Here is a 27,256-nt window from a genome sequence, read left to right on the forward strand (position 1 = left end):
GTACGGAGAAGTGAATCAGAATAGACAAGTAGGTATGGAAAATGGATGGGTATGTCACAGGCTTTGGCAGAAAACAATGCAGGCTTTTACTCAGGGATAGAAATATTTTGCTTACTATAATATGACAAAACGGACAAGTACATATTCACCATCTTAGAAAATAAATATGGCTAACAGGGATGACGATATGCTTACCTCTGTAAGACAATATGTTCACAACCGTGATAAAATAAAAATACAAAAAAAAACAAAGTATGGCTTTCTAGAACTGCCTTTACTTTTCATTTACACATATAAGTTTTTACCACAAATTTCAAATAATAAATAAAATTTCCCCATTCAGTTTCAGACGTTAGGCAAAGACTCATACACATTTATTCCGCTGTCATTTAGTGACACAAAAGGAAACCATAAGCATTTAACGAGCATAAATACACTCGCCACGTTTGTAAAAAATCAAACGAAATAAGTAAAGAGGAGAAAAGCGAACAAGAACTGGTCATGGAAAGACATTTATCTTCCGCTATATATTTTCAATGTTCCCATACTTACATATAAGACACTTAAAGGTCTAGCTCCTGCCTGACAAAATCACTTCAAGGTTATAAGCTGCATCATCCACTCAGATCACAGAATTCAGGTTTCTGCCTTCCCACATCTCCCATACTATATTAAGTAAAATTATGCGGCTAAGCAACGGGACTAACATTAATTTTCAGCAATTATTTCAACATGCAGGAATCATAGAAAGTAAATTTAAACAAAATAAGTCAAAGCGATGAAAAGGTAGGTTAGGCTACATAAGATAAATCTATGGCTAACCACACATTACTGGGTGAGTCCACCAAACCTGAATGTCATCTTTTAATACTGTATGTTGTTGCATTGCATTCATGTTCTGGTGATATTTAAGTTCTGATTTGCAAAACTGACAGATGACTGCATTTCCACCAGCCTGGAGAAGTTCACCCTGGATACCATAGCTCCCAGCATCCTTCCCTACCCCCAGCTGGTTCACCAATGTGCAATCTCAGTAAGATTGAGTGGTTCACAGTGACTCACAGGATCAGCTTCAAGAACAATGGACCCAGACACGTCCAACATCCTAGCTGGAGGATCCACTTTAAAAAGCTGCTCAAAGTAGCAGGCCCAGGGGGTCAAAACTGCTAACATGGCAAAACGTAAATTAATTTTTTAGGGCGAAACAAAAATGCACGAGTAATTTAGTGTCCTACAGTTTTAGAACCACAGACCTACAGTATACAATGTTCCTGGGAAGTTTTATGAAAATTCAAGGAATTCGTTTAGATGGCAGATCTATGGTTGTGTTCACAAGATGGCAGCTGCAGGCTTTATTTGTGCTCTTGGCTGCCCTCTGCTGGCAGTTCCAATTTTGGCCTCTGTCCTTAAAGTTAAAATTTTAATTCTGATCAGGTGCACATTTTTAGGTGTAGATTTTCATCTGTACCATATAATGTTTTGTGAAGTGGTAAAAAGACCCATAAAAGATCAAACAGTATAGTAATAATGACAAAAATTTGATCCTGTTCACAAGGATAAGCATCCAATAATCTCATTCTTCTCTTTGCTAGCACTAAGCACAGTTGCTTCAATTTTAATGCCATTTGTCTCAAAATCTAAGGTTGTCCAGGTCTTCACCCATACACTATTTCTGAAAAGTTTGGAAAAGGTCAACTAAAAAAAAATTTTAATTATCATGCTGAAGATCAAATGTCTGAGCTGGCCTTGTCTTTGTTATCGCTATGCTTCTATTTTGGTGCAACTTGTCTCAAAATTTGTTCAGGTCCACATCTTCAATCTTACAACATGCCTGCAAAGGTTGAAAAAGATCTGTGAAAAACTTTTTGAGTTATCTTGGTTACGGGATCAAATATCTGACACTACCCCCTTTTTCGTTTTGCCATCACTATGGGTGAGTTTTGGGGTGATCTGTCTCAAAATTTGATCGCTTTCAGTTTGGAAACAAATATGCTGCAAAGTTTGAAAAAGATCCATCAAAAATTTTTTGAGTTATCATCTTAATGGTATCAAATGTTAAAACTGCCGAATGACCATATGTCTTCCCAGGGGTCTATTTATTTAATGAGAAACAAAATTATTAATAACATTCACGTAAAACAATTTTTCAATTAATACATTTTTTTTTTAATATTACAACCTTACAAGAGTTAGATCTGTGTCTTTAAGGACTGCATGTTTAAACCTAATGCCATGCCATACCTGCCAACATTCCAGTTTTTCCCTGGTTTCTCCTGTATTTCAAGGCCATTTCCCAGTGTCCTCCTGTTTTGCTGTTTTCGCCAGGAAAACTCTCATAATTGGCATGGTCCTCAAACTATACTACTGTAAGTGCATGCTGGGTAATTGTAAATAGCCCTTTGTTTTGGTTATTGTTAATACTTGTGTTTTTGATTGTTGTGTATGTGTTTGCCTGTGTCTTGTGTGAACCCTGTATGATCCTCACGTGTCTCTAGTTATTGTGTAAATTACCCACCGTATGTCTACCTTATTGTCCGGTGTCTGACCTCCCTGCTTTTCCCCAGTATGTATGGTTCCAACGCTTGTTTGGTGCCTGTGTTAGGCTTTTTAAGGGCTGAACAAAAGCATTCTTTTCTCCTTCAAGCAAGCCTCCTCATTTTTCGCTGCTGCAATGCCAGAGTGCCAGAACTACACTATGAATAAGTTTTGAATGTTTGTCTGATGTAACCCAAGTGTCTAGGACAATCTAGACACAGAGTCCACATACCAGGCCTACAATTTCAACCGAACTGTCACTGCAACCCACAACCCGATTCAAGGGTTGCAGTGTTTCTATCATAAATTGATGTTTGTCATAACATAAATGAAAATAAAATCATAAAGTAATCTAGTTATTTTTTTTACATACTCATCCTAAGTTATTTGCTTATCCACCCTTCACCCCCTGCTCCCACCATCCCAATATCTTATGCCCAGAACCGTATCACTGCAATACGGTCTGCAGTGATGGTATAGTAGTTAGCACTCTGTGTTGTGGTCACAGCAACCCTGGTCCAAATCTGGGGCACAGCAAATTATATACAAGTTATTGCAATGACCTGCTTGATTGCCGTGATTTTTCTTGTTATAGACTCAGTTGAATAGAACCAGAACCAGCAAGTATATCTTAACATTTATTGAAGAGTATGAAAAACAGGAAATACTGTAATAAGTTACTTTGAATTTTCACTTATAGCAGACATACGTTTTGCACACACCAAGCCCGCACTGAAATTTAAATGTCTTAAATTTCTGTGTTCTCAGCATCTTTGTGACAATCACGTTACAGTTTTTCTTCAAGTTTCAATTAAATGCAAGTGCTTTCCCATCTTCAAACATGGAAATCAGCGTATGTGACACAAAAGTGGTTCTGTTATAAAAGCTACAATGTACATGTTACTATTTACCTTCTCTGAATCATTCTCTGCAGAATACTTTGTGGATATGTTGTAGCATGTCCTGCTTAATCTTGACCTTCAACAGTAGGAAAATGGATGGGTGACTGTGTTATTTACAATTCAACGTGAATAGAAATTTGGTAGAAACCGATTACAATAAAATCATGTTCTATGAGTATAAAGCTCTTAAGTGTGGGTCATGAACTTTGAAGAAATCTTGAATTTGTAGAAAGCACCTTTATAACTTAATTTTACTGAAGATAATGTCAATACCATACCCTATTAAAGTGTGAAATGTGAAAACGTAAAAATCATTTTAAAAATTAGATTTTTGAATTTGATTCTTCGTGTCTGAACAAGATATGTCTGTTGGGCATTGTTCAGAATATTTTTTTAATTTACCGGACGTTAGGACTTTTTTGTGTAATACATAAATTGATTAATTAATTTGCTGCTAAAATATATGGATGGCTTTTCAGTGAAATCTCCTGGCTTCTTAAGGGGTCGATGTCACAATGCTTTACAGAGAAAGCAGAGGTGGGGATTAACCTCTGGGAGTCATGAGAGGATGCAGTTCTTATCTTTCCCACTGAAGCTGTGGGTCCTTCCCTGTTCCCTCCTCTTGTTAGAGTTCTGCAAGCCATCATCTGTTTCTCCACGTTTCCCTCTTTCCCTCTCCCTCACCCCTGCTTGGCTTCGACACAGCTGCGGGGGTAGTGGGATCGGCTGACCCAGGAAGTAGCCCTCTTCCTCAGACTCAGAGGAGGAGGAGCAGGTGGAGCAGCAGTCTTCATGCTTAAAGTATCCAGGGTAGAGGGAGAGGGGTGGAGTCTCCGGGATGCTGCAGCCCTTCTGAAGCTCTCCCCGCCAGTCCAGAGAGTCCAAACGTGGCCTGTCAGTCTGCCCCCGTCGGAACCGCGTCTCGGTACCAATGGTGACAGCGCAATCGGAGGCAAGGTGCTCCCGCTGGCAGCTCTGCGGTCCTCGTCGGTAACTACGATGTGGGAACGGGCCGTCCACTGGGAGGTGTGCAATCAGAGTGGCGTCGGGACCATGAGGGCCAAGATCGCCGGAGTATAAATCAAAATGACGTACAACAAATTAAGAGGACAAGACAACACCAGGGAAAAGGCAGTAGCAACAAAGGGAAAACAAAGAGAACAGTCATTAAAAATCAGAACTGACATTTCCTTGTTTCGTAATAGACATGAAACGTTAGTAAAGAAATATAGAATACAGTTATGTGAAAAACTAAGTACACCCCACGTAAAGTTTTGCATTTTTCAACATATTTCAACATCATCTTTGTTTCAACTATATTGATACAACAAATGACATGCACCATTTATATTATGCAGTCCATTGTACAACTGAAATAATCGTAAATATAAATTTTGTGTGCGTATTTGTGAATGTTGTTCATGAAGATACCTTTGTAATGCGTTATAATGGTCAGTATAAGCCATTATAATGCACTATGAAGGTATTTATAGCGCATTTTAGATGAGAGCTTCATAGAACTTTCATGAGGCTTAATAAATGAGGCTATCGTGTGTTTTGCCTTTTAATAAATAGTTATAGCCATATTTATAATACCTTATGAATGCGTTGTAATGCATTATGAAGGTATCTATAATGCCTTATACATGGGTGCTTTAAATGTTACCTAAATGTTTTATCAATTATTGCAAAATCAAATTTTCATTTTTTTGTTATGTCATTTATATATATAGATACTGTTTAAATGAAGATATAATCTTGTTATGTCCACATATATTAAAAAAGAGGGACCTTTACATACTTACTTTTTCACATGAATTGACATTAATGAAACTCTAAATGATACACCTTCTATAAATGAATTAATTCAAAAGGGTGTTATGTTCTTACCAAAGAGATCCATCTGAGGTGGGAAACTCGACTGGATCGAGTGTCTTTGGAAATGCAACTTTCTTCTAAAACCTCCAGACACCACCTGGCCCTGGTCTCCTTGCTGAAGCACCTCTTCCTCTTCCTGAGTCTTCTCTTCATTATCTTCCACCACGTAGCTGCAGCTGTCTGGTTCTTTGAAGCAGACCCTGCTGGTTCCGGTGCGAGCCAGTTGGGTCCCAGGGGTTGTGGGCTTGGGTTCAGCAGTTGTGGTCTTTGCTTGGCAACACTGGGAGTAGCCAGGGAGGTTAGCAGGAGAGAGAGGACCACCCACATCTGGCACAGAGTATTGCTGGGGTGACAACTCTGGAACAGGGAGCGGTGACAATTAGGAAAAAAATAGTTTCCATAGAAGTTCATTCAAGATTAAACCAGTGATATTACTGGACTGATAGGACCATGTACACATCACATTTAACCAAGATTAAACCAGAGATATCCCTGGACTGAGAGGACCATGTCCACATCACATTTAACCAAGATTAAACCAGTGATATTACTGGACTGATAGAACCATGTCCACATCACATTTAACCAAGATTAAACTAGTGATATTACTGGACTGATAGGACCATGGCCACATCACATTTAGTATTATATCATTTTCCTAAGAGCATTGTTATCTGTTCAGTGTCCCTTGTGAACATACCAGTGTCCCTCTGCTCTGCCTCACTGCCCCAGCTCCTTGCAGTTGTTGTCCCTCTCGATGTGCTGTTTGGGTAGAAGTGCTCCAGAAGCGATTGCTCTAGCTCCCGCTCTGCGGCCTTGGCCTGATTCTTGTTGCCGGTGGTTACGCTTACTGGCTCGGGATGCTGGTCACGGGCGGGCTGGCTGAGGGGATCTGGGGAAGGCGTGGTTCTGCTGTGTCCATTGGGTAAGGTGTCTGCATTCTCCAAAGTCTGCTGCGGTGGGAAGCCAGGGAGACCTGAGAACAGGAGAGAGATAACATGACGGCAAACTGGAAGCTTCTAATAGACCATAATGAAACTCAACACCCTCTTGCTCTCATATTCACCTAATATACACACACTGGTCACTTTATTTGTATTCATCTATTTATTGTCAATCAACTATATTTATTGCACTATATTGCTGTATATGCATTATATGATACATGAAATGTGTTTTTTTTCAGTCTTCTGACACTAGAGGGCACTTTAGCGCTTTATATAATGTCTGCTCGTTGATTTCTCACACACATTCCTCGCTTTCACATTCCCATACCTCTGTCTTCCAATTCCCCATTCCCGCTGGTCTTCCCGGGTGCCACTGAGGGTTCGTATTTTGTTCTGGGCTGTGGATGGGTCTGTGGTTTTGCTTCTGCACTGGCAGCTAGGAGAACTTTGGGCTTGGACAGGCTGCCCTGGAAGGCTGAGTCACAGGAGTCAGAGTTGTTGGGATCCTCCCCCAGGGAACAGGGGCGGGAGCAGAAAATGAGACCTCCGCGTGGAAGGAAGGGTCTGCCCAGCAGGGGGAGCTGGCAGTGGGCACAGCAGAAGCACGACTCTGTGGCATGCCAGTGCTGGCCCTCGTACGTCATCTGGCCCTGGTCAATGCCTGGAGGGCAGACAAAACAATAGGTGCATATTTACACTTGGAACCAGAGGATTTACTTTGATGAGAATGTTTTTTTTTTTGGAATGAGAGCTTCTTAACTTCTTAACCAGACCATTCACTAAATGTCTTGATTTTTTGCAGCTGAAAGTACAGTAGTACACAAAATCAGCATTCTGTGCAGTGGATGTCACAGCACAATGCACAATGATCCCCTATTTGCTGATATGTAATTCTATACTTGTATCATAGTCAAGTATTGTTGTATTACTTTCAGCTACAATATGATGCACATTGCTTGCGTGTCGACTTTCAGCTTAAGGGCGAACATAAACCTGCCTCGTGTTCCATCTGGGAAAGAAGAAAATGATGGGTGGGATTATCATGCACTGTCAGTCACCAACTGACCTATCACTCTTCTCATTGGTTACTTGGTTGTTTTCCATTGGTTCAGATCAGGCAGTGACTGACAGAGCCTGGCTCCTCCTACCACCAGCCTGTGTAGCCAGTCTGCATTTGGTACATTCACCGAGCATATGGCAAATGAGACAAAGTATTTAGACTAGCATATTAACATCGCCGCTGGAATTTCGTTCCCATCATGTGTCAACATGTTAAGAATGACAATAAATAAACCCTGAGCCCTCAATCGCTCACTACTCCCTAAAAATTGCACTATATAGTGCACCTGCCATTCTGAAGTGTTTTTTTGTTCTCAACAGCAAATCATAGGTACTGTATAGCAAACAATAAAATGCACACTAAGTACTGCAAATGTTGCGCAGAGGTTGCGTATTCGCATGCTCCCTGTGTACCATAATGCAGTGCAAAGGTGACATATGTTGTACAAACAGCGCATTTTTTAAATAATAAAAAAAAAACTTAAGCCACCTCTGCAAAGAAGTTGACACTTCAGTTTTAAATAATATTATTATTATTCATGGTAATAATAATAATATTAATGATGAAAATAAATTATAGGCATAGACATCCATATCCACTTCATCTCTGCTAGTTTTCAACACGGGGTCTTTAAATTAAGCTTCTGAAACCATTGTCTTGTTTCACTAATTCCCCATATTGTGCATTACACAGATTCTCCAGGCACAGGGCACACAGCCACAGCTTTCACTTAAATGATGCTGTGAGTGCAGAGGAGCCCTCCCAGGCTGCTACCCTTCCATCTCCCGCCACTTGAGGGCAGCGCTGAGAGGCCATACCTATGTTCTCCCCGCAGGTGTCGCAGTACTCGGTGTAGAGCGACTCGTAACAGGAGCAGCAGTAGGGCCGGCTCTCCCGCATGATGTAGCGCCGACCGCCCAGTGTCACCTCGCACTCGAAGCAGCAGAAATGCCGCATATGCCAGTGACGACCCTCGGCCTCCGTGCACTCGTCCGCCAGGATGATCTGGATACGAGAGAGGGGCAGGGTGACAAAGAGCTTCGGCAAGATGGGGCACAGGAACTCTGTGAGAAGCTCGCCACAAGTATCCATTAAAGTTTTCAAAGAAAATGTAGTAAAGGGGAATATGTGACACGAGCAGAATTGCATCAGTTCTGATTCCATTCAGTGCCAGATTAGAACTGCTCTCCTGCTTCATCTCCATCTCACTTCATTAATCCTGTCTGGTCAGAGCCCAAAATGAGGAGGACAGGAACTGCTGAACCAGCATCAGAATACTGTATAAGCAAAGCCAAGCCACCACACAGACCTGACCTGAAAAATGGTCCCCACAATGTAATACAGGCACAATCCACACACACTCATGCACACAGCCAAATCTTAGTGTTTTAATGCGTCATGGTAACAGACAGGTGGCTCATGCCTGACCAGCTTCACGATGATCTAGAGCAGCAGGCCTGTAGTCAGAAATAAATCTCATGGGGAGGGGGGTCCGAAAACCATACCCTCAGTAGGGTTGGGAGTGGGGGGTGGTAGACTTTTCGGAGTTAAATACAAATTTTGGGAGGGGTTTAAACCAGAGCAGTATAATCAGATTATGACTGAGTCCAGATTTAAACAAACTGATTGGATGATTTTAATCTTTATTATCTAAAAAACGTGGACATTCAACTTGCAATAAATACGTGGCGTGTGAACGCCCACCTCGTCACAGGCCTGGCACCGCGGTTTCAGCTGCTCGGCGTGGTGCCGCCCGCAGTACACCTTGCCGTCCTGGTAGAAGTAGATGAGGTCCACCAGCAGCTCGTGGCAGTGGGCGCACAGGAAGCACTGGGGGTGCCAACAGGCGCCCAGCCCCGCCCTGCTGGCGAACACCGCGATGTCACCGCCCCGGATCTGCCTGCCACACTAAGACAAGGGGGAGGAGACCACATGAGCACCTCCCCCCCAAGAACTGCCACTCATCATCCCCTAGGCTCTTTCGCGACGGCTGTCTGACGCCGCTCCTCACCTGCTGACAGACGGCACCCGTCATGGTAACGGGAAAAATCCTGACGGAGCCCCTGCCTAGGTTCTCCCTCTTCCTCTTCTGACTGAAGAGCCGCAGTTCCTTCTTCTCCTCCTCTTCCAGGGAGTTACAGTACTGGGGCTGGACACACACAATTACAAGAGGGATACCGATGCTGTGGACGTGTGTGCATACATGTGAGTTTTGGTGCCCCCTACCTCGCTGTCGTGGGCCGGCAGCTGGTGGAGGAGCTGCTTGATCCGGTAGCGCTCCCCAGGGCTGTTTACGTATGGGACCCTGTCCTCAGGAATACAGCTGAAATACTGATACACCTGTAGGGGGTGTATGGAAGATTGAGTTCGTGTCAAGGTGCAGGATCGTAACCCCACACCCCGCTGGGACCCTGCTGACACCACACATGCATGCACCGCCAGGCGACAGAGGGAGCGTGCGGCTTCCATGAAAAATTCATGGCTGCTTTTGGGTTGTTAAGGGGCCCAGCTGGCAGTCAGAGATGCACTGAAGGTGGCTGTTACAGCTCTGAGGAGATGCTGGAGGTGATCTGGGGCAGACAGGGGCAGCGAACACATGCTGCATGGCATCTGAAATGTCCCAGGAAAGCAAACCATCGACTTATGTCTGACTCCCAGCGGAAGTGCGGCCCTTTCCACATGCCACCTGCCTAGAACTCCCCCTGTCCCATCCCACTCTTCCTGCACTCCCACTTTCCATTTCCCCCAGCGAATGGACCTCGGGCTCTGACCTGCTCTGGTTTTAGTCCAGGTGGGACCCAGGAGTATTCTTCGGAGGCACACCCAGAGTCATCGTCGGAGATGGAGTGCCGCTGAAAGTCGAACACCAGCTTGGTCATCATCCTCTCCAGCTGGCCCGGTGCGGGCCGAACAGCATGCTCCTCACGCACGCACTTACAGTGGATGCAGATCTTCCTGCGGGGGGGGGGGGGGGGGGGGCCTTCAGTTGGTATGCATCCAGTAGATCAGCGCAACAATGGAAAGAGTGAGAGTGACAGGCACTGAAGAAGATTCACAGAAATGGAGCATGACTACAGCTGCATTTCATTCTGCCCAGAAGAGGAAAACAGAAACTGGGTGAGAGAGACGGAGAGCGAGAGGCTGGAAAAGTGGAGGGTTCAAGTTCCACCAGCCGAAAAAGAGGCAGCTTGTTTGATTTAGTAACTAGAACTCAACAGTCAATGAGGGAATTCCAGGGTAGGAAGGGTCGTGAGATCAGGGAGGACCTGTGATACAGCACACACACACACACACACAGACACACACACAGACTCACACACACACACACACACACAGACACACACACAGACTCACACACACACACACGCACAGACTCTCTCACACACACACACACACACACACACACACACACACACACACACACACACACACACACAGACACACACAGACACGCACACAGACTCACACACAGACTCTCTCTCACACACACACACACACTCTCACACACACACACACACTCTCACACACACACACAGACTCACACACACACACACACACACACAGACTCACACACACACACACAGACTCACACACACACACACACAGACTCACACACACACACACAGACTCACACATACACAGGCTCACACACGCGCACACACAGACTCATGCACAGACTCTCTCACACACACACACACACACACACACACACACACACACACACAGACTCACGTGCATACACATGTACACATACAAACACATGCACACAAACATACACATATACACAAAGAGACATACATGCGCATATGCACACACACAGACACACACAGCACTTGACTGTACTACTGATATTATAATATAATATAATATAATATAATAGGTTGAAGCCTTTGATAAAATTTAATAGGTTGAGTTCCTCCTCCTACCAGTGTCCTTCTTGTAAACCTTTAGTTTAAAAAATGGCTTTCGGGGATCTTTGAAGACCCATAAAAGTCTCCTTAACATTCACATTCACATGAAAAGCTCCTTCCATACTGCAAGCCTCACAGTTACAGAGCTAATACTCGCACTAGTGGCAAACATACAAAGTTGAGCAGCATGAGTCGATCTGTAAAACACAAAGACAAAAAGACTTCAGCTGATCAGCTGCCAACTGCTGCTGGACGTAGATCCAACAGGACGAAGTCTAATGTAAACAACATCCCAATTATATTTTTTTGGGTGACCTCCATTTCATCTGCACTTCGTGAGATCTCCAATCTTCATTCCAGACCCAAAGCATGACGCAATTTAGCAGCTTGAGCACATTACGCGACACGTTTCCGTGTGACACTTTCCCCTCTCCGTCACTGCAATGCTCATCAGACACAGAATGCCTGCCATCTGAAACGAATGTGGACTGACGCTGGTGCATGTCTGTCACCGTGACCAAAGAAAACGCTCCTGCAGGGACTCACCCACGTTTGCATGGACCTGCACACCTCACACAACCGTCTGAATGCTGAGAAGGCTGACACTTCACGCGTGATTTGGAACGCCTCCACTACACAGACCTTAGGCAGGATGTTTGGCGATTTTCAGAAATGTAAAGAAAACAGGCTGAACAACCTACAGTGAACATCATACACAGTGCAAAAAAAAAATAATCACCCTGCCTGAAAAAGACAAGAGGTTCGAGGAGAAAACAAGGAGGTTCATGAAAGGGACCCTAATAGCTTTTTTTTAAACTTTAGATACCACTGGAGTGTTTTCACAGTGACACGCTCTCCCAGATCAGTGTCTCTGTGTCAGGAAGTGAGCCAGCCAGAATCTCTGGGCTCTCCACTCCACAATTGGGTCTGAATTGGCTGAAGCCTTTTTGGAGAGGCACCCTCTGATTGCATAACAGTGGGCCATTTCAGCAGTTGTGGCACAAGGCCCCATGTCGAGACATAGATAGGAACAAAGCAGCTTTACTCCGGCTTTTCATCCCTGTTGGACTGCACTCTCAGTACAAACCCCACACCTTCCTGCCACTCTCTAGGGAACTCCCACCATATTCACACTAGACAAAGGCCACCAAATGCAGCCACAACAGTCAAAGCCTGATGGAAAAGGACCCAGTGGTGCAGCAGGCAGCACAGTCAGCTCAGACCTCTGCGGAGCGAGGTCTCACACCCCTCTGTGCATGCTCCTCTGTGCATGCTCCCTCTGTGTTCTGCTCCGAACACATGCTGTTTGGCATTTCTAAATTTCCCACGGAGTGTGTGCCCTGCAGCATGGACTGGTATCCCGTTTAGGGTGTTCTAATGCCTTATGCTGCATAACATAAGGTCCATGCCTCTGCAATCCTGTACTGGAAAAGTAAATAGAAATTGCATGAACAAAGCAATGGATAGTTCAGGTCCAGAAGGTGAAAATCCAGACCAAGATTTTGTTCCAACCAACCAGTTGAGTATGAAGAATCACAGTCACAGAGTACTTAACAGGTTGGTTGAAAAAAAATCTTGGTCTGGATTTTTATTTTCGGGACCTGAACTATCCACCTCTGGATGGACATAATCTTATGCATCACCTGTATAAACAAGGAAAATGTTAAAAGCAAGGCTGGAACAAATAATGACAAACACAATAGATCAGGACAGGTTATGCCCAAGTCTATTCTTTATTCTTGCTATCTATAATCCATTTTCTATGACCTTGTCCTTGACACTGACAATGGCCCAGGAGGCTATATGATGATCACACAGCTTGGAATTAATATTTATACTCCTATTGGGGTGCATAAATGCCTATTTATTAAAGGAACACACAATTAAAAAAAATTCACAGTCATCAGTCATTATGAGACTGACAGTGAGATGGAAAGACTGCGGGATTTCAAATGAGTTAGACCGGGCCCCATCCCTGGCTCTCATTCAGGCAGAGTAAAGGCTCCTAGCTAGGAGGTGACAGTGAGATAACGCAAAGGCCTTTCCGCCTCCCTTATCTCCTTTCACTTCCTGTGTTCCACTCATCTGGCCACATTCTGCACGCTTGTGCTTAAAAACACTGTTCCCTCTCGCTGCCCTATAATGTGAAGACACAGAGTACTCTCTAACTTACTAGAAGGTGCTATTTGTGGCCTGAAAAACATACAGCAAACATGCTGCCTTCCCAAATACAGGACATGGCAATGAACAACAGGCAGAGCAGAAGATCCCTCTGTAATTTTTCATGGGTCTTGCATCCTACAGACAAAGACGCCTCAGAACTCAGTTTGCTTACAAGCTTCCACATTCCCAGAGCAGACATGGCACCTGGCCTCAGTCAAACCATGCGGCAAATAAAGCTTCAGATTATCTCCGGCGTTACATCTGTACACTTCCCAGCCGCCAAATCTGTTAATGTAATAAGGTCAAGATACAACCCCAATTCTCAACCTAGAAGTTGATAACAGGTTACAACCAAATTGCATCATCATCATCATCATCATCATCACTTCAGTGTACCTTCAACACAAGCAGGAATAAACCCCTTAAACCATCAAGCAAAAGTAAAGAATACAAAACACAACAAGCAGATTAGTTAAAATGTACACAGGAGCTGTTTTAATCTTTCGCATTAAACTGAAATACAGACGCTCATCTACTTGCTAACGAGATACGTTCCGAACAGATGCTCGTAACTTGAAATGTTCGTAAGTCATTTTTCGACATCATTCTAAGGGTATACGCAAGAACAAAGAGCTAGGATGCTGGGAGTACGCACGCTACGCTGCTGTGCAGCGGGAGTAGCGGCCAGAAGTCGTACTGGACGGAATTGGCGTGCAGAAAAAAAAATTGAGGTTGCGGACAGGAAACGGGAGCCCAACGAACACAATTTGGACTTACAGTCCTCTTCGTTCGTATGTCTGAAAGCTCGTAAGTTGAAAGTTTGTAAGTAGAGGAGCACCTGCATAAGCAAAACCTATCAACAATTAAACATATGTTTATTTTACATAGCAGACCCTTTTACCCAAAATAACATACAATTATATAGAGAAACAATTGAAAAAGCAGGGTCAGACAGTCCTTGGAGCAATTGGTTTTAAGGCCCGTGCTCAGGTGAAACTACTCTGCAGTCCACAGGGCTTGAACCAGCAACCCTCTGAGTTCAAATCCACAGAGTCACACACCGCCCCATACAGTCATTTATGGGCTGAGTCAAGTATGGGCTCAACTTAAACCAAAACAAAGACACTAAACAAAGCCAACACTGCAGATGACGGGTGGAGGGACTGAAACTCTGTTTAAAATCTGTCCAACCCTTTGCCTACATTTCAAACACTTTGGTAGCGACGTGAAACAAATAAAACCCACCGTTCCAGGTCAGGCTTCTCTCTCCTAGAAGCAAGACAGACAAGCAGCCGGGGAAGAAAATCTGGATGGGAGCCAATGGCAAAGGTGTGAAGAGCCAGTCTTCCACAGTGTATACAATTAATCACAAAATGTAGGTCTTAGCTACTCGGTTACATAGCAACCAGATGACGGCGCTCCAGGGACAACCTGAGTTCTGGTACATATCACAGGAACTTCAAATTATCTGTATCGCTGGCACTGATCACAGATGCAGCCCAACGGATTGTAGGTTCCTAAGTTAATTGGCAACAAGTCATTTGTGATCTTTGGCATTATGATCTAACGACAAACTTTCCAAACATGCCAGGCAACTCCAATTTCAGTCACTCAGAAATCTATAATGTTATATTCTGATGCTATATATATTGTTACATATCCTTAATAACATCCCAAAAAGCAAGTAGGAAAAGCAAAGAAACAGTCTTACCTTCTTCAGTAGAAATACCGTCCTTTCTAAGCTGAAAACAGAATGGATTTGTTGGATTGTTCTAGGCTCTATCTAAAACTGTCTGCTGTGGTTTATAAAAAAAACATCTCAGTTACATTCAACAGTCAGGAAGTAAGGTAAAGAACTTTGTACAGAAATCCAGCTGAATGTCTTCTGGGGCATCTAAGCTACGTAACTGCATCCCAACAGAGACCAGGAGAAAATAAGTTTTAGCACTAGCTTTTCTCAAAGCTGAACGAAAGCCCACATGGCTTTTTATGTATCATCTTCCTTGATAAAACACCTAAAAACTTATTTTAAGTTGAAGGTTCTTATTGACCCATTTTGCCATGGTAATACCTCCAGCTGTCACAGATCACAGCAGAACTCGGTGTCCTTCTTGCTCTGTCACTCTGCTCTCTCCTTTTTTAAACTGACACTGCGCTGACATACAATGGACAATGCCCACCCCCAGCGGTCTGTCCCACCCTCTCTCTCTCTCTCTCTCTCCCCCTCCCTCCTTCTCTCTCTCTCTCACACACACACCCATACACAAACTCTTAGGGGCAGAATAACTATTTACTGAATCACAAAGCTCGGCAGCACAATGGGTACAACCGACATGACAGCTACTCTGTACCAAGAGAGCCTAAAAGCACTGTATCCCTGCATAGCTGCTAAAACGCTTCATTAATATGCTCCGGTTTCTTGAGCCACGTAACCTCGTCCACCTTCCACTTTGCCCAGCAGTGGCAAGTCTTTCACCAATATTCACCCTGTCAGCATTTAGCGCTCTCCAGAACCACGCGACCTTCACACAAATGAGATTCAACTTGAAAAAAGGTTAAAGTTAAGGTGTCACTAACGTACACCTGAGTGTTTGAACCAATTATACATATAACTTGTCCCTTTGAAACTAGTGCTTCCATTTCTGAGAACGTGGCTGCTGATATATAAATTAATTGTCAGGCAAAGACCGTCAGGCAAGTAACTCGGCCCTGAACAAGAGCTCGATAAAGGAGAGTAAACGAGGGACAGGGACGTTGAAAACCTCCTTCAGGGAGAGCGAGGCTCTGCTCGCTTCCTTGCTCATCACACTGTCAATCACACTGCAGCCACCTGCCAATCAGGAGCCTCACACGAAGAGCCCATTGTCAGTGTGTGTGTCAGGTACCCAAGCCTGTTCATCTCCCATCTCTCCTCTTCATCAGCGCATCCCTCTCCTTCACCTCCCGCAGACCTCCCCCCTTGTCCGCCCGCGTTACTCTCTGCCCGCTGTCCTGTCACTCATGTGCCTCCTCTCGTAAGACAGATGGGAGCTGGGTTTCGGGTCAGGCGCTGCTGATGCACAATTAAATGAATGATAATGCCCTGTCGCTCCCAGTCATTATTTGTCCTAATAAGCCCGCTGAAAGCACAGAACACAATGCTGCTTAATGTGGCAGCGACCACCTTGGATGCAGGAGGCCGGGGAAGGTTTTACAAAATGTAATATTTCTTTAAATGAGCACACGGATGATAGACTAACATTTACATTTTAGATCGAAGGTCCCTTCCACCATTTGCCAGGATTTTAATCCATGTTCTTTCTCTAGTTCGGGACGTTCATACCTTTCCCGCGCTGGCAGCCTCATCATATGTACATACAGTAAACAGCTTTAAACGTCAGAACTATTGCTGTTGATCTGCCTGCTCACACGCAGCTGTAATAGAAATAAAATGGAGGGTTATGTTAATTTCTCCCTACCTTCTTTGGTGATGGTGGCGCTAACGTATCAGAGTGTCCCCTCCCCCCACACCGATCTGAGCTAATTGGACCTGCAGTCCTGGGCGGGTCACCGCTAACTCAATCGGTCCCTCCGCACGTCTCCGCTGCGCTCCGCACTGGGCCGTCTGGCTGCGTATTTACAAAGATTGATGAGCGGCTGTGACACCGCCAGTCGCCCACTGATGGGGTGATTTACTGCCATCTCCCACTGACTGTGCAGAAGACGAGCAGATGCGGCCCGAATTATAATAATTAAAAAGAGGAGCTTTGCCCCCCCCATGAAGTGTGTCTAGAATGTCTTAATGTCCCGGTAGAAGGAGCCCATTTCTAATCCAGATTCCCCAACACCCCCCCCCCCAAGGTCTATAGGCTGATTTTGTCTGATATGCTGAGTGAGACACTCACAACCGCCAACTCTGCCATACTGCTGGAAGTTCGATACATCACCCCCTTGCCGAGAAACATACCGCAAGCTGGGAAAGTCACGTGCGCTAACAGTAAAGTCAACAATGCTGGAAAAACCCAGAGTGCAAAGCGATACATGTGGCACAAATCTCAAGTGCTGCTTGTGTCCCGCCCCAAGTACCAAGCAAGACTCACACAAAATGCTCTCCACCCCCCCCCCCCCAGTCACTGCTATTGTACACAGAAGCTACAAGGCCAAGCAAGGCCACACAAGGACAAATGACAAGGGGTCATGCTGGATTTATTTGTTCTCCCAAAATAAAAAAAAATAAGTTGAAAACAAAAGGATTGTGTTGGTTTTGGCCAGACTATTTCCTCCATAGCAATTAAGAAACATAATTCACACAGGCTAACAGCGGACACACTACACAAACTGCCGGCGGTTTCTAGCAAGAACCTGCAACATGCCCACTTTACGGGGCTTTAGAAGTTAGTGTCCTGCAGTAACCCTTCCTACAGCAGTGAATGTGGACTCTGAGGTGCTGCTGGTCAGTCTCTCTCTCTGACGCACAGATACATGCTTACATCTTTCGCTTTCTGCAAACAGGAGCCCCAAAAATCGGCAAATGCCAGAATAAACATTTTCTGCATCCAGAAACATTGCAGTGTTTTTTTTTTTTTTTTTTAAGCCAAAGCGGCTTTTCATCGATAATAACCAACAAAAAAAAAAAACTATCTTTGGCCACCAAGCATTTGACAGCATTTGTGTGAGTTGACCTCAATGAGTGACAGATGAATAGAAACCTGCTGTATGTGTGGGGAGGGGCCTAGTATTCCAGGGTTTGGTCTCACTAGACCAGGAAGATCTCTTGACCTTGAGCCATTAATGAATGACTTACCATGGTTTTACCATTAACAGGCAACTGAACCACTTTTCTGTACAAATATACTCAGATTCCTTTCGTTTGGAAAGGCGAGGCTACCCCCTTTTTTCCAAACAAAAATCATGCTACCATTAAATACAAATAAAAACTACTTTTCAAAGCATGGCACTGGCTTGTATAAGTAATTGGACAGATAGATGGATACTGATTTATTGTATTGATATTTATAAATGAAATATAGGATGCATAATTTACTGAAAACCATCAGTGCTGAGATGTATGGGCGACAGAGCTCTGTCATACTTCTGTAAACGGTGTCCGAGGTTTATTTTTAGACAAACTGACTCTCTAACGCGTGCCTTGAGAGGAAAGTCACATTTGACTCAGTGTAATTAAAAAATTAGACCGGCAAGCCTCAGCCCGAGGCTCCCTACACGGATGCAATGGCGGCACGCATCGACGCGGCACTCCGGTTACCCCACACGACCGTCTCTGCCCTGTCTTCTCTTTCAGTCGCTATCATAACTGGACACGTGCATATTTCTATTACTATGCCATCTAACGTTGTGTTTATTCTTCTGGTCTTTGGGGACCCCCAGACGGTACAAGTTTTAGTCCCTCCCTCCGTCCCAGTTCCCTACCAGTTGGGAAATTTTTGCACCCATGGGTGTTTAACCCAATGCCTCTGCTGCGCATTCTGACGTCAGAATGCGTATCGCAACATGAACTGTGATAATTACAGTGCTGGCTTAAGAGCAGCAGGAATCTCAAACCAAAGTGTAAAAAAGAAAAGAAAAAAATAGGCCCTGAAACACTCACAGAAGATTACACCCCCCCCCCCTGCTATTATTAGGCTAAAGTGGTAAAACAGGCTGACAAATCTATCACATCGGATCTAATGGCAGCAGGGGCTTGGGGGGGGAGTTAATCCTGTTAGTGTAGTGTGAGGGCATTAGAGAGGCGGGCAGCCAGAGTGACAGGAAGGTGGGGTATGCCGGAAAAAAGAAAGAAAGAGAATATTGAGGCATTCTGAAGTGTGAAAGGGCCACCGCATGGCAATGACACGCGGCAGTAAAGAGTGAATGATTTAGCTTGGTGTGGTGAAGACCGGAGCAGCACGGGTCTCACACTGCACTGATTGGGCAGACAGAGAATGATGAGGGGGCCAGGAGGAGGGGCCCGCTGCTGGCCCACTAACTCAATCACAGCAGCGTCTGTATCGAGTCTCTGCAGATCACAGCTGCATCTACCGGACTCCTGCATGCTGCTGAAGCACATGTACACACGCAAGTGCACATATACAGGTATGCGTACACACACACACACACACACACAGACAGATCTGTACTTTATGGGGATGGTCCATTCATTTCTATGTGCATAACCCTACCATAAGTAACCAAACAAAATACAAGACTTTCAGCATTTTTACTTTTTTGATTGCAGTCACAGATTTTTATAATACTGATTTTCCCCTTGTGGAGACCGAAAAAATGGTCCCCCACTACAGGTTATTGTCATAAATAACAGGTTATTGTCACATTTCGTCTCCACAATGTAATGTATATCTGACCCACGTATACATGAAGGTGCACACGCACACACACACACACACACACACACACACACACACACACACACACACACAAATGTAAGTACACTCATACATGTATACACACATTTTCAAAGAACTTTGAATGCAGTATTTTTATTACACCATTCTCAAGTCAATCCCCATTTGCTCTCACAACAAACACCAACTATTTTGTATGTCTGATGTAAATTGTGCCACAATAGTGAATTGGGGATGATTTATTCATAATCATATTGCGCAAACATTTTTTTCTTTGAAAAAACTGCACAGCACCTCTTATAGAAAGGCTGTTGCCAGGTTCAATTCTAAATGCTTACTTAACACCGTGTGAGCGATTACTTACTCTGGAACATGCATTAAACCATAAGGACTGTCACTTGGACGGTAGCCCAAGTTCACGGCTGTCACCGTTAAAGCCAGAGCTCTTCAGAATTAAATGAATTTACTTAATGAATTAACACTGTAAACAAACACCATTTGAAATAACTGTCAGCTGTTATATAAATATATTTCAAGGTATCATTAAGAAAAGATTAAGCCTATGGTTTGTATAGCACAAAACAACGTATGGCTAAAAACCTGAGAGACTGTATGAGGACCAGGCATTTATTAAAAGTAAATGAGAGTTCATAATATTGTACAAACAATGAAAGCAGTGGATCAACTCACACATGACAGACAATAAAACCATTTCAAAGATATTGGCTCAGTCAGAACCATCACAATAAAACCCTCACTTGCAATACGAAACCTAACTGGAGTTTATGAGAAGAAATTGGCAGCTCTAAACGTACACAGGTCTGCTAAAGAAGCAGGGATCCAACACAAAGAAAGACGTAAAATGCCAAACACAAAGCACAGCGGGGTTGGGGAGGGGAGGACCCGGCGTGTCACACACAGGCGCCACCTCCCTCCGCACCCCTCCGGCTCTCTGCCCGCACACCCCTGCCGCTGGCTTAGGCGAGACCACAGATCACCCAGACTCAGCCTTGTGCCGGTGCTGAGTCGCCGCCAACACAGAAACCTAATAATAATTTCAACAGGTGTGAAATGAGGACCGGCTGTAGCCGGGATCTCGAGGTGTTGCGGGCCTTATACCAGGAGTATCTGCATGTCAGCTTCCACTCACAAGTGTCACTAAGTCCCACAAAGAGCGAGCGGTAATAGTAAGACAAGGAGGCATTCGATTTATTGGTAACAGATCTGATGGAGATCCAAGAATATAGCTGGTGTTCAGTGCGGCGCTTCCCAGCTGGCTCTGGTCAGCGGGTCTGGGCTATAAAGAGCCAACTGGGCTGGAAGAGCGGACAAAGGAATGGAGGAGGGAGGGGGCAGGATTTTTAGGAGAAGCAAGATATTTCAAGAGATTTTTGTTTAAAAAGCAGTTTCCATGCAGTTCCTACAATATCAGAGGAACCCCTGACACGACCAGGCACATAATGGCAGAACATGTGACGCATGACACCAAACGTACAAAACTGAACTAGAGATAAAATCTGATGAAAATGAAAAAGGGACCAAAATTACTCACTAAAGTGACAGTGGTCCTCACTGGAAAAATATACTGGGCCAACCCTGGAAATACACCACTTACTTGGATCTTACCCTGCCTCACTTGGAGAAGGAGCAGAATAAAAGCACAGGGATGTGTGTTATATTTCAGCATCACTACTTATGTTTGTAACTCAGCTTCCAGCTGATGGCAGAATTCCCACCGTACCAAATGTGACAGTGAGCGAGGGGGACCGACGTGGGTCGTACCTCCAGCCGTGCATGCGGAAGCCTGGGCACTGGTCACCACACCGGTTACAGGGCTGCCCCCAGTCTGGGTCCTCATCTCCTGCCTGCTGGAGTGACAGTGCAGAAGTCCATTAGTCAGTTTGCCAATGCTGGCGTTACCACGGCAGCAGCCAATCACTGGCTGGTCAGTACTCTGTTACAAACACAATGCAGTGAGTCAACAATTCAGAAGGAATTCTTTTTTCACAAACAGTATGAATCCAGCTTTTGGGGACAGCATCATGGTTACTGGTATACTTTGGGCACAATCAACTGCACATAGTCATGACTTAGCTGAAGACAATCAACCTGTAAATTTTTTTTTATTATGAATTATTTAAATTCATTTTTATATTTTTTATTCCCAAAAATATACTTTGAGTATTTAAGGAGCCAGACCTTCTCCACAATGTAGTTTCTGAAAACGATTAATCCAACACACCGAACAATTATTATTATTAAAACCGTCATGCATAGGTTGCTTCGGCAGCAAGAGTAAGACAGACTTGCAACAGATTAATATACTTTTCCAAGATGAAAAAAAAGCGTAGTCTTTTAAATTTTGAATGCATTGTCAGAACCTTTGAATATGTGCATGCTTAACTGTATGTTTGACCTCGCATTAAAAATGGCAGCAGGGATCAACTCAAAAATGACATCAGGATGACAAAGAACAACAATGACTGCCATCGTGATAAAAAAAAAAAACAAAGTACCAAATACGTCAAAGAGAAATCCTGAAAAAGTCTTTCTCCCCCTTATCACCTCCGTTAAAAGCCTGCAATGCTTATGGAATGTTTCGTGGTTTTATTACATCCTGCGTCCCCCAAACCCTGCAGAAAGTTCAGCAGCTCACTGAGCAGGCAAAGCCGAGGCTGCACACTGTGCTGTTTGTGTCAGCGCCTGTGTGGCGAGCGAGCTGGAAGAGCAGCCTGCCCCATTTGCCTGCCAGGGGATCAGCTTCTGAGCGCTGCTGGTGCGGGGGGGGGGGGGGGGGGGGGGGGGGGGGGCACGGCCATAATGAAGAGCTTTGGGGAAAAGCATGACACTTAGCCCACAAAGCCTCCAGTAATCACAATGACGGCTAGACTGTAAATCGCCATTTAAACATTTGTCAGGGCACTAAAATCAGTGCAACATGATCAGCCTTTCCCATTGTTGTATCAAAACCGTGAACCATCCATCCATCCATTTTCCCAAACCACTTAATCCCAACTGGGGTCGTGGGGGGGTACTGGAGCCCACTCGGGAACAATGGGCACAGGCAGGAGCAAAACCGTGATGGTGCCCTATTTTACCGGTGCTTCCACCGTTTCGCCTGGGTTGTGTGGGAACCAACAGGGCCTCATGTCTAAACCTGGCAATACATGTGTGCCGGAGCCAGGCTCTGCGTGTGCTGCTGCAAACCCGTCTTTATGCAGAGGCAGGAAAAACACCTCACCTAACAAGCATCGGAAGCAGTAGCCAAATACGGTGACCAAATAATGACATCAAAAGGAGTACATGTTACTTACTCAGAGCTACACAATCTGTACTCTAGTCCTACCGTAAACATGTTCAATGGGGTGTTACCTTTAGTTTGGCTTCAAGTCAATGCTAGTGACTGAATGAATATCTACTTAGCGTACTGTCAAAACACACAACTTCCCATTTCAACGATTAATTTATGGTGAGAAACAAGTGCTATCAGGTATTTTCTACTTCTTTTGTTTCACAGCCAAATTTAAATTGCTATATATCATACCTGCTATGGAATGAAGGTACATTGCTTCTACCTGCCTTTCAGGTTTTCAGGTTTAATTAGCCCCAAACATCGTTCACCTCCGCAAAGTAAAGGTTACGTAAGAGACAAATCGGCACCGCAGGAGGTGAACAGCTGGACCAAATCAAAGTACCTCACTGTCTTCCTGATGACCTTGCAGTTTTAATCACAAAGACACAATGGAAGTTCTGTCTCAAACCAGAGACTCACCAAACATTTCCGACATCCCAGACCTATCCTGCTTGCAAACAACAACAAGTTGGGTGCTGCAGGATTATAAATCACTCAGAAGAGAGCCTGCTCATACAGGCAGACCCACGACAGCTCAGAGTCGCTCGGAGAAACAGATGGTTGCTACCCTTCCATAAAGGTATAAATTTTGTGTCACCGGATTGACTGTTCACATCAGGGAGAACTCCGACACTAAAAGTGCACAAAGAAGGTTTCCAGAACCGGATAGGCTAGTTTAAAGTGTGAAAACACAGACTCTGGTACTCTGTAGAAGTGCTAATATCAGCCGAGAAGATTTAGAAAAACATATTGCTGCTGACTTTAAAGACACAACACGAGGAGGTAAATTTGTAAAGCTAACATTACACCCTTCTCTCTCCAGTTCACTCTGCATACCCCCAGTTCTAGGTCCAGCCATGGCCTGCTCTCCCCTCTCTTCCGAGCAGCTCCTCAGAAACTGGGTCTTATCCCTTTACTGAAAAGGACGGTCAATGACAATCTGTAAGCAGCCTGTCGGTGCTCCAGTAATGACACACAAAGGACACTTTCTCAACACTGTACTGCACCATAGTACAAAAAAGCATCACTTAAATGTGAGCTGCCCAGCTTCTTAATTAGCCCACCTCATTATTCTAGACCTTTACTGCCCTCCAGAGCCAGACCTGATGACAAACTAATTCACACTCAAGGTTCAGATGACCGAATGATTCGGCATATCCTGTACGATTGCTGATTAAGGTCCAGCAGGCTGTAATAATTCAGCTGCTGTTTCTGGAGGTTACTGAACAGCTCTGTAGTCATAAAAATCCCAAATGCTGAAACTTAATTAGACGCGTTCTAACCAAACAGAGGTTTCGCACCGCCTCACCCACGAGCCAAATCAAACGCGGCACGGGAAACTTTTTTAACTCTAAAATTACTTTTAAATTCAACAGTTAAAAGAGGGACGTCTTTAAAGTGGTGGGGGAAGCAAGCTGAAATGGAACACTTAAAAATGTGTGAGGTCTTTTAAGGAAGGACAGTGAGTTCATGAGATTGTATATTTACCTTTCACACAGTACTTAGATATTAACTGACAAATTAATTCTTAAGCATTGTCTTAATTATGAAACACTAAATGAACAAACCACACCAAGGCATTCCATAAAAGAGCCTGTGCCAATGTTTAGTAGTGCAGATGAAATCCACACTCTGGCAGCTGCGGCAAGAGGTCTGAAGATAGCAAAGATTCTGAAATTTTGAAAATGTACTAAGCGTCATTCTTTCTGTGCTTAGGAAAAAACCATTTCCAAATCGTAATTTGACTGATTACACTAATTAGCTGGACATTTTCCAAACGCTTTAAGAAGTTCATTTAATTCTCCTGCAATTCACAGTCTGAGGATCACTAAACAAGCATTTGATCAGAGAACACACCTTCACAACACAGCCACAAGTAATAGATGACACTGCTTCAGTAATTTATACTGACCAAAGAGAGATCCACATCTGGAAATTTGTAATGCTTTAAGTCAATGAGATGCCAGATGTTAAAAGGAAATCAACAGCTAAAATATCACATCTCCTTTCAGTTAAGCCTATAATATATAACCAGGAAATTCAACAATATTTTTATTTATCATTATTGGGGCGGGGGGGGGGGGGGGGGGGGGGGGGGTTGAAAAGGGAGTCCACTACTACTATCTGTGAGCTCTGCCAAGACCCTGCAAGAACTTTTTACTGGGTGAGTGATTTGTTAAGGGCAGTAACTCAACATGACGATATTTCCAGCAGGCCAGTTCCTTTCAGACGAGAGCATGCAAGGGGCACCTGGTGTTGCTGATGACTGCTTTCCACCATCGAACCTGATAAACTGGCAGCTGAATGGGTCACGCACTGCACTGCTCCCTTATAGGAGACATCATGGATCAAACTGATCCCTCTTCCCTCTGGTGTTTGACTTAAACAGTGCTACAGGGTGGATCTGGAGCCTGGAAAAGGGCCACACTAGCGCAGAGCAGCCTTTGAGAGAAGCTCTGGTACTGAGACAGTGAAAGCGAGATGGACTTGCTATCATATCACTATTTCTGACCTGTTTAATAATACATGAGTCAAAAGCTTAAGGAGTTAATTAGACTTGATTTTTATGATAATTGAAAAACTCCATCCATCTATGCATACAATTTCTATGGCCACTTTTCATATGCAGGGTCGTGGGGGCACAGAGCCTATCCCAGAATCTATGAGCACAAAGCAGTTAGAGCGAAAAACTAAGTTATTACTAATTCCCAAGAAGCATATACCGGATATATTCATAGTTACAACCTCCATTTAACTTTTGATTCCTAAAAATGTTTAATAATAAAATAACATATTTATTAGTACGAATTCGCCTGCTGTCATTAATGAAATCCGATGATACAGCGCACAATTACAAATGTCCGTAATTTTATCGGATGCAAAATATTAGACCTGCGCTGGCAGATGGGGACGGGGCAGCGGAAGGGCGTCCGCCGTGCAGGTGATCGCTTAGGAGAGGGAGAAACGCCTCTCCTTTATCAACACGGTCACATTAGCAGGGCAGCTAAACATGATCCAAATGCATACAGAAGAAAAGGGGAAAATATAGGTTAGGCTACGGAAAACTGTTACTGCGGCTACTGATGGAAGCAACATATATAGGAAACACGCATACATGAGCTCCAAACGACCACTCTTCGGATATAGTAATAATAATATTAAGAAGAATCGCATATTCCATCAAGTGATATGACGTTCGTCTCTTAAAGAGACCCCAACTCCAACGGCAAGTTAACTTTCTAAGCAACATGATTTTCCCGTATTACCATATTGATACGGGTCTACAGATAAGAAGCGAATTTTAAAACCAGCATGCAACTTTCCCGAATGATAAAAGTTCAGTGTTCAGTCGTGGTAAGTTAGTGTCTTCGAAGAATTTTCATTAATTCTAAAAGTTAATACTAAGATTTATCATACACGAAAAAAAATCACAATATAAACGTATATTAAAACCAGCGTCATAAAAGTGCATAAAATGGAAATAAATACTTACCGAACGATTGGAGCGTCTCTTTTTGGATCCACGCGTGAACATGACAGGGGGGGCTTCCAAGGACGAGGCGCTTAGCTCGGCAGCTAGCTATCCGGCTAAGTACTGCACGCTTACCGTCAAAAGAAACACTGCGCTGGCATTAAAGGTGAGAACCGCGCCGAGGAATCAGTCTGATAAAGGGAGAACTACCAAACTTCCATCTGACATTCTGTAAGTAAATAAGGTACGAAATGTAAGAATGTCTGGGGGACAATGGGGGGAAAAGAATCGCCTGGGACTCGCGTATCACCAAGTTGTTTCGGAGTGACTCACATGCACGAAAGTTACACCTATTGTCCGAAGCGGCGTACTTTTACAGTGCCGTACACGACGCTCAGGCCGTGCCCCCGCCCCCCGGCGCCCCGCGCAGAACGCTCGCTCCCGGCCGGAGTTGGGTTACCGAGCGCCGCCGACTCGGGCGGGCGGAGCTCTTATTTTAAAGGCACAAAAACCCGACTGGTGCGGGGATGCCGGTGTCACCTGGCATCCCGGAGCGGCCGTGCGCCGATGGGCACGAGCCACGATTCAATGAATATGTAAGCAGTAACTAATGAGTTAATAAAAAACTACGTTGGAGATGGATCATTCCATATACCATATTAGTAAATTATTGTGGTATATTAAACAATATCTGT

At 44.2% G+C, this 27,256-nt stretch overlaps 1 protein-coding gene across 6 annotated transcripts; it reads right to left on the reverse strand.

The window, feature by feature from the left end:
- Positions 1-3,160: 3,160 nt before the first annotated feature.
- On the reverse strand, positions 3,161-27,017 carry LOC125745087 (prickle planar cell polarity protein 3-like). Of its 6 annotated transcripts, none has more exons than XM_049017579.1 (11): positions 26,583-27,017; positions 21,520-21,602; positions 10,094-10,277; positions 9,549-9,662; positions 9,334-9,471; positions 9,027-9,230; positions 8,141-8,327; positions 6,591-6,923; positions 6,016-6,291; positions 5,328-5,672; positions 3,161-4,456 (listed from the first exon to the last, which is right to left on the reverse strand). In XM_049017579.1, the coding sequence occupies exons 1-11, from the start codon at positions 26,622-26,624 to the stop codon at positions 3,996-3,998; spliced, it is 2,367 nt and encodes a 788-aa protein (XP_048873536.1). In that variant the 5' UTR covers positions 26,625-27,017; the 3' UTR covers positions 3,161-3,995. The 6 variants fall into 6 exon arrangements, with proteins under 6 accessions (XP_048873536.1, XP_048873535.1, XP_048873539.1 ...); XM_049017578.1 differs by having other exon boundaries at positions 21,520-21,605; positions 26,583-27,016; XM_049017582.1 differs by lacking the exons at positions 21,520-21,602; positions 26,583-27,017 and adding exons at positions 15,108-15,138; positions 15,468-15,489.
- Positions 27,018-27,256: the final 239 nt, after the last annotated feature.

Source organism: Brienomyrus brachyistius, chromosome 6 (assembly GCF_023856365.1).
Source record: "Brienomyrus brachyistius isolate T26 chromosome 6, BBRACH_0.4, whole genome shotgun sequence".
NCBI lineage: Eukaryota > Metazoa > Chordata > Actinopteri > Osteoglossiformes > Mormyridae > Brienomyrus > Brienomyrus brachyistius.

Coding starts and splice junctions, on each gene's coding strand:
- LOC125745087 (XM_049017578.1), bottom strand. CDS start 26,624: ATGTTCACGCGTGGATCCAAAAAGAGACGCTCCAATCGTTCG. Junction 21,606..26,582: donor AGAGACGCTCCAATCGTTCG/GTAAGTATTTAT, acceptor CTGTCACTCCAG/CAGGCAGGAGATGAGGACCC. Junction 8,328..9,026: donor GGTGCCAGGCCTGTGACGAG/GTGGGCGTTCAC, acceptor TCTCGTATCCAG/ATCATCCTGGCGGACGAGTG.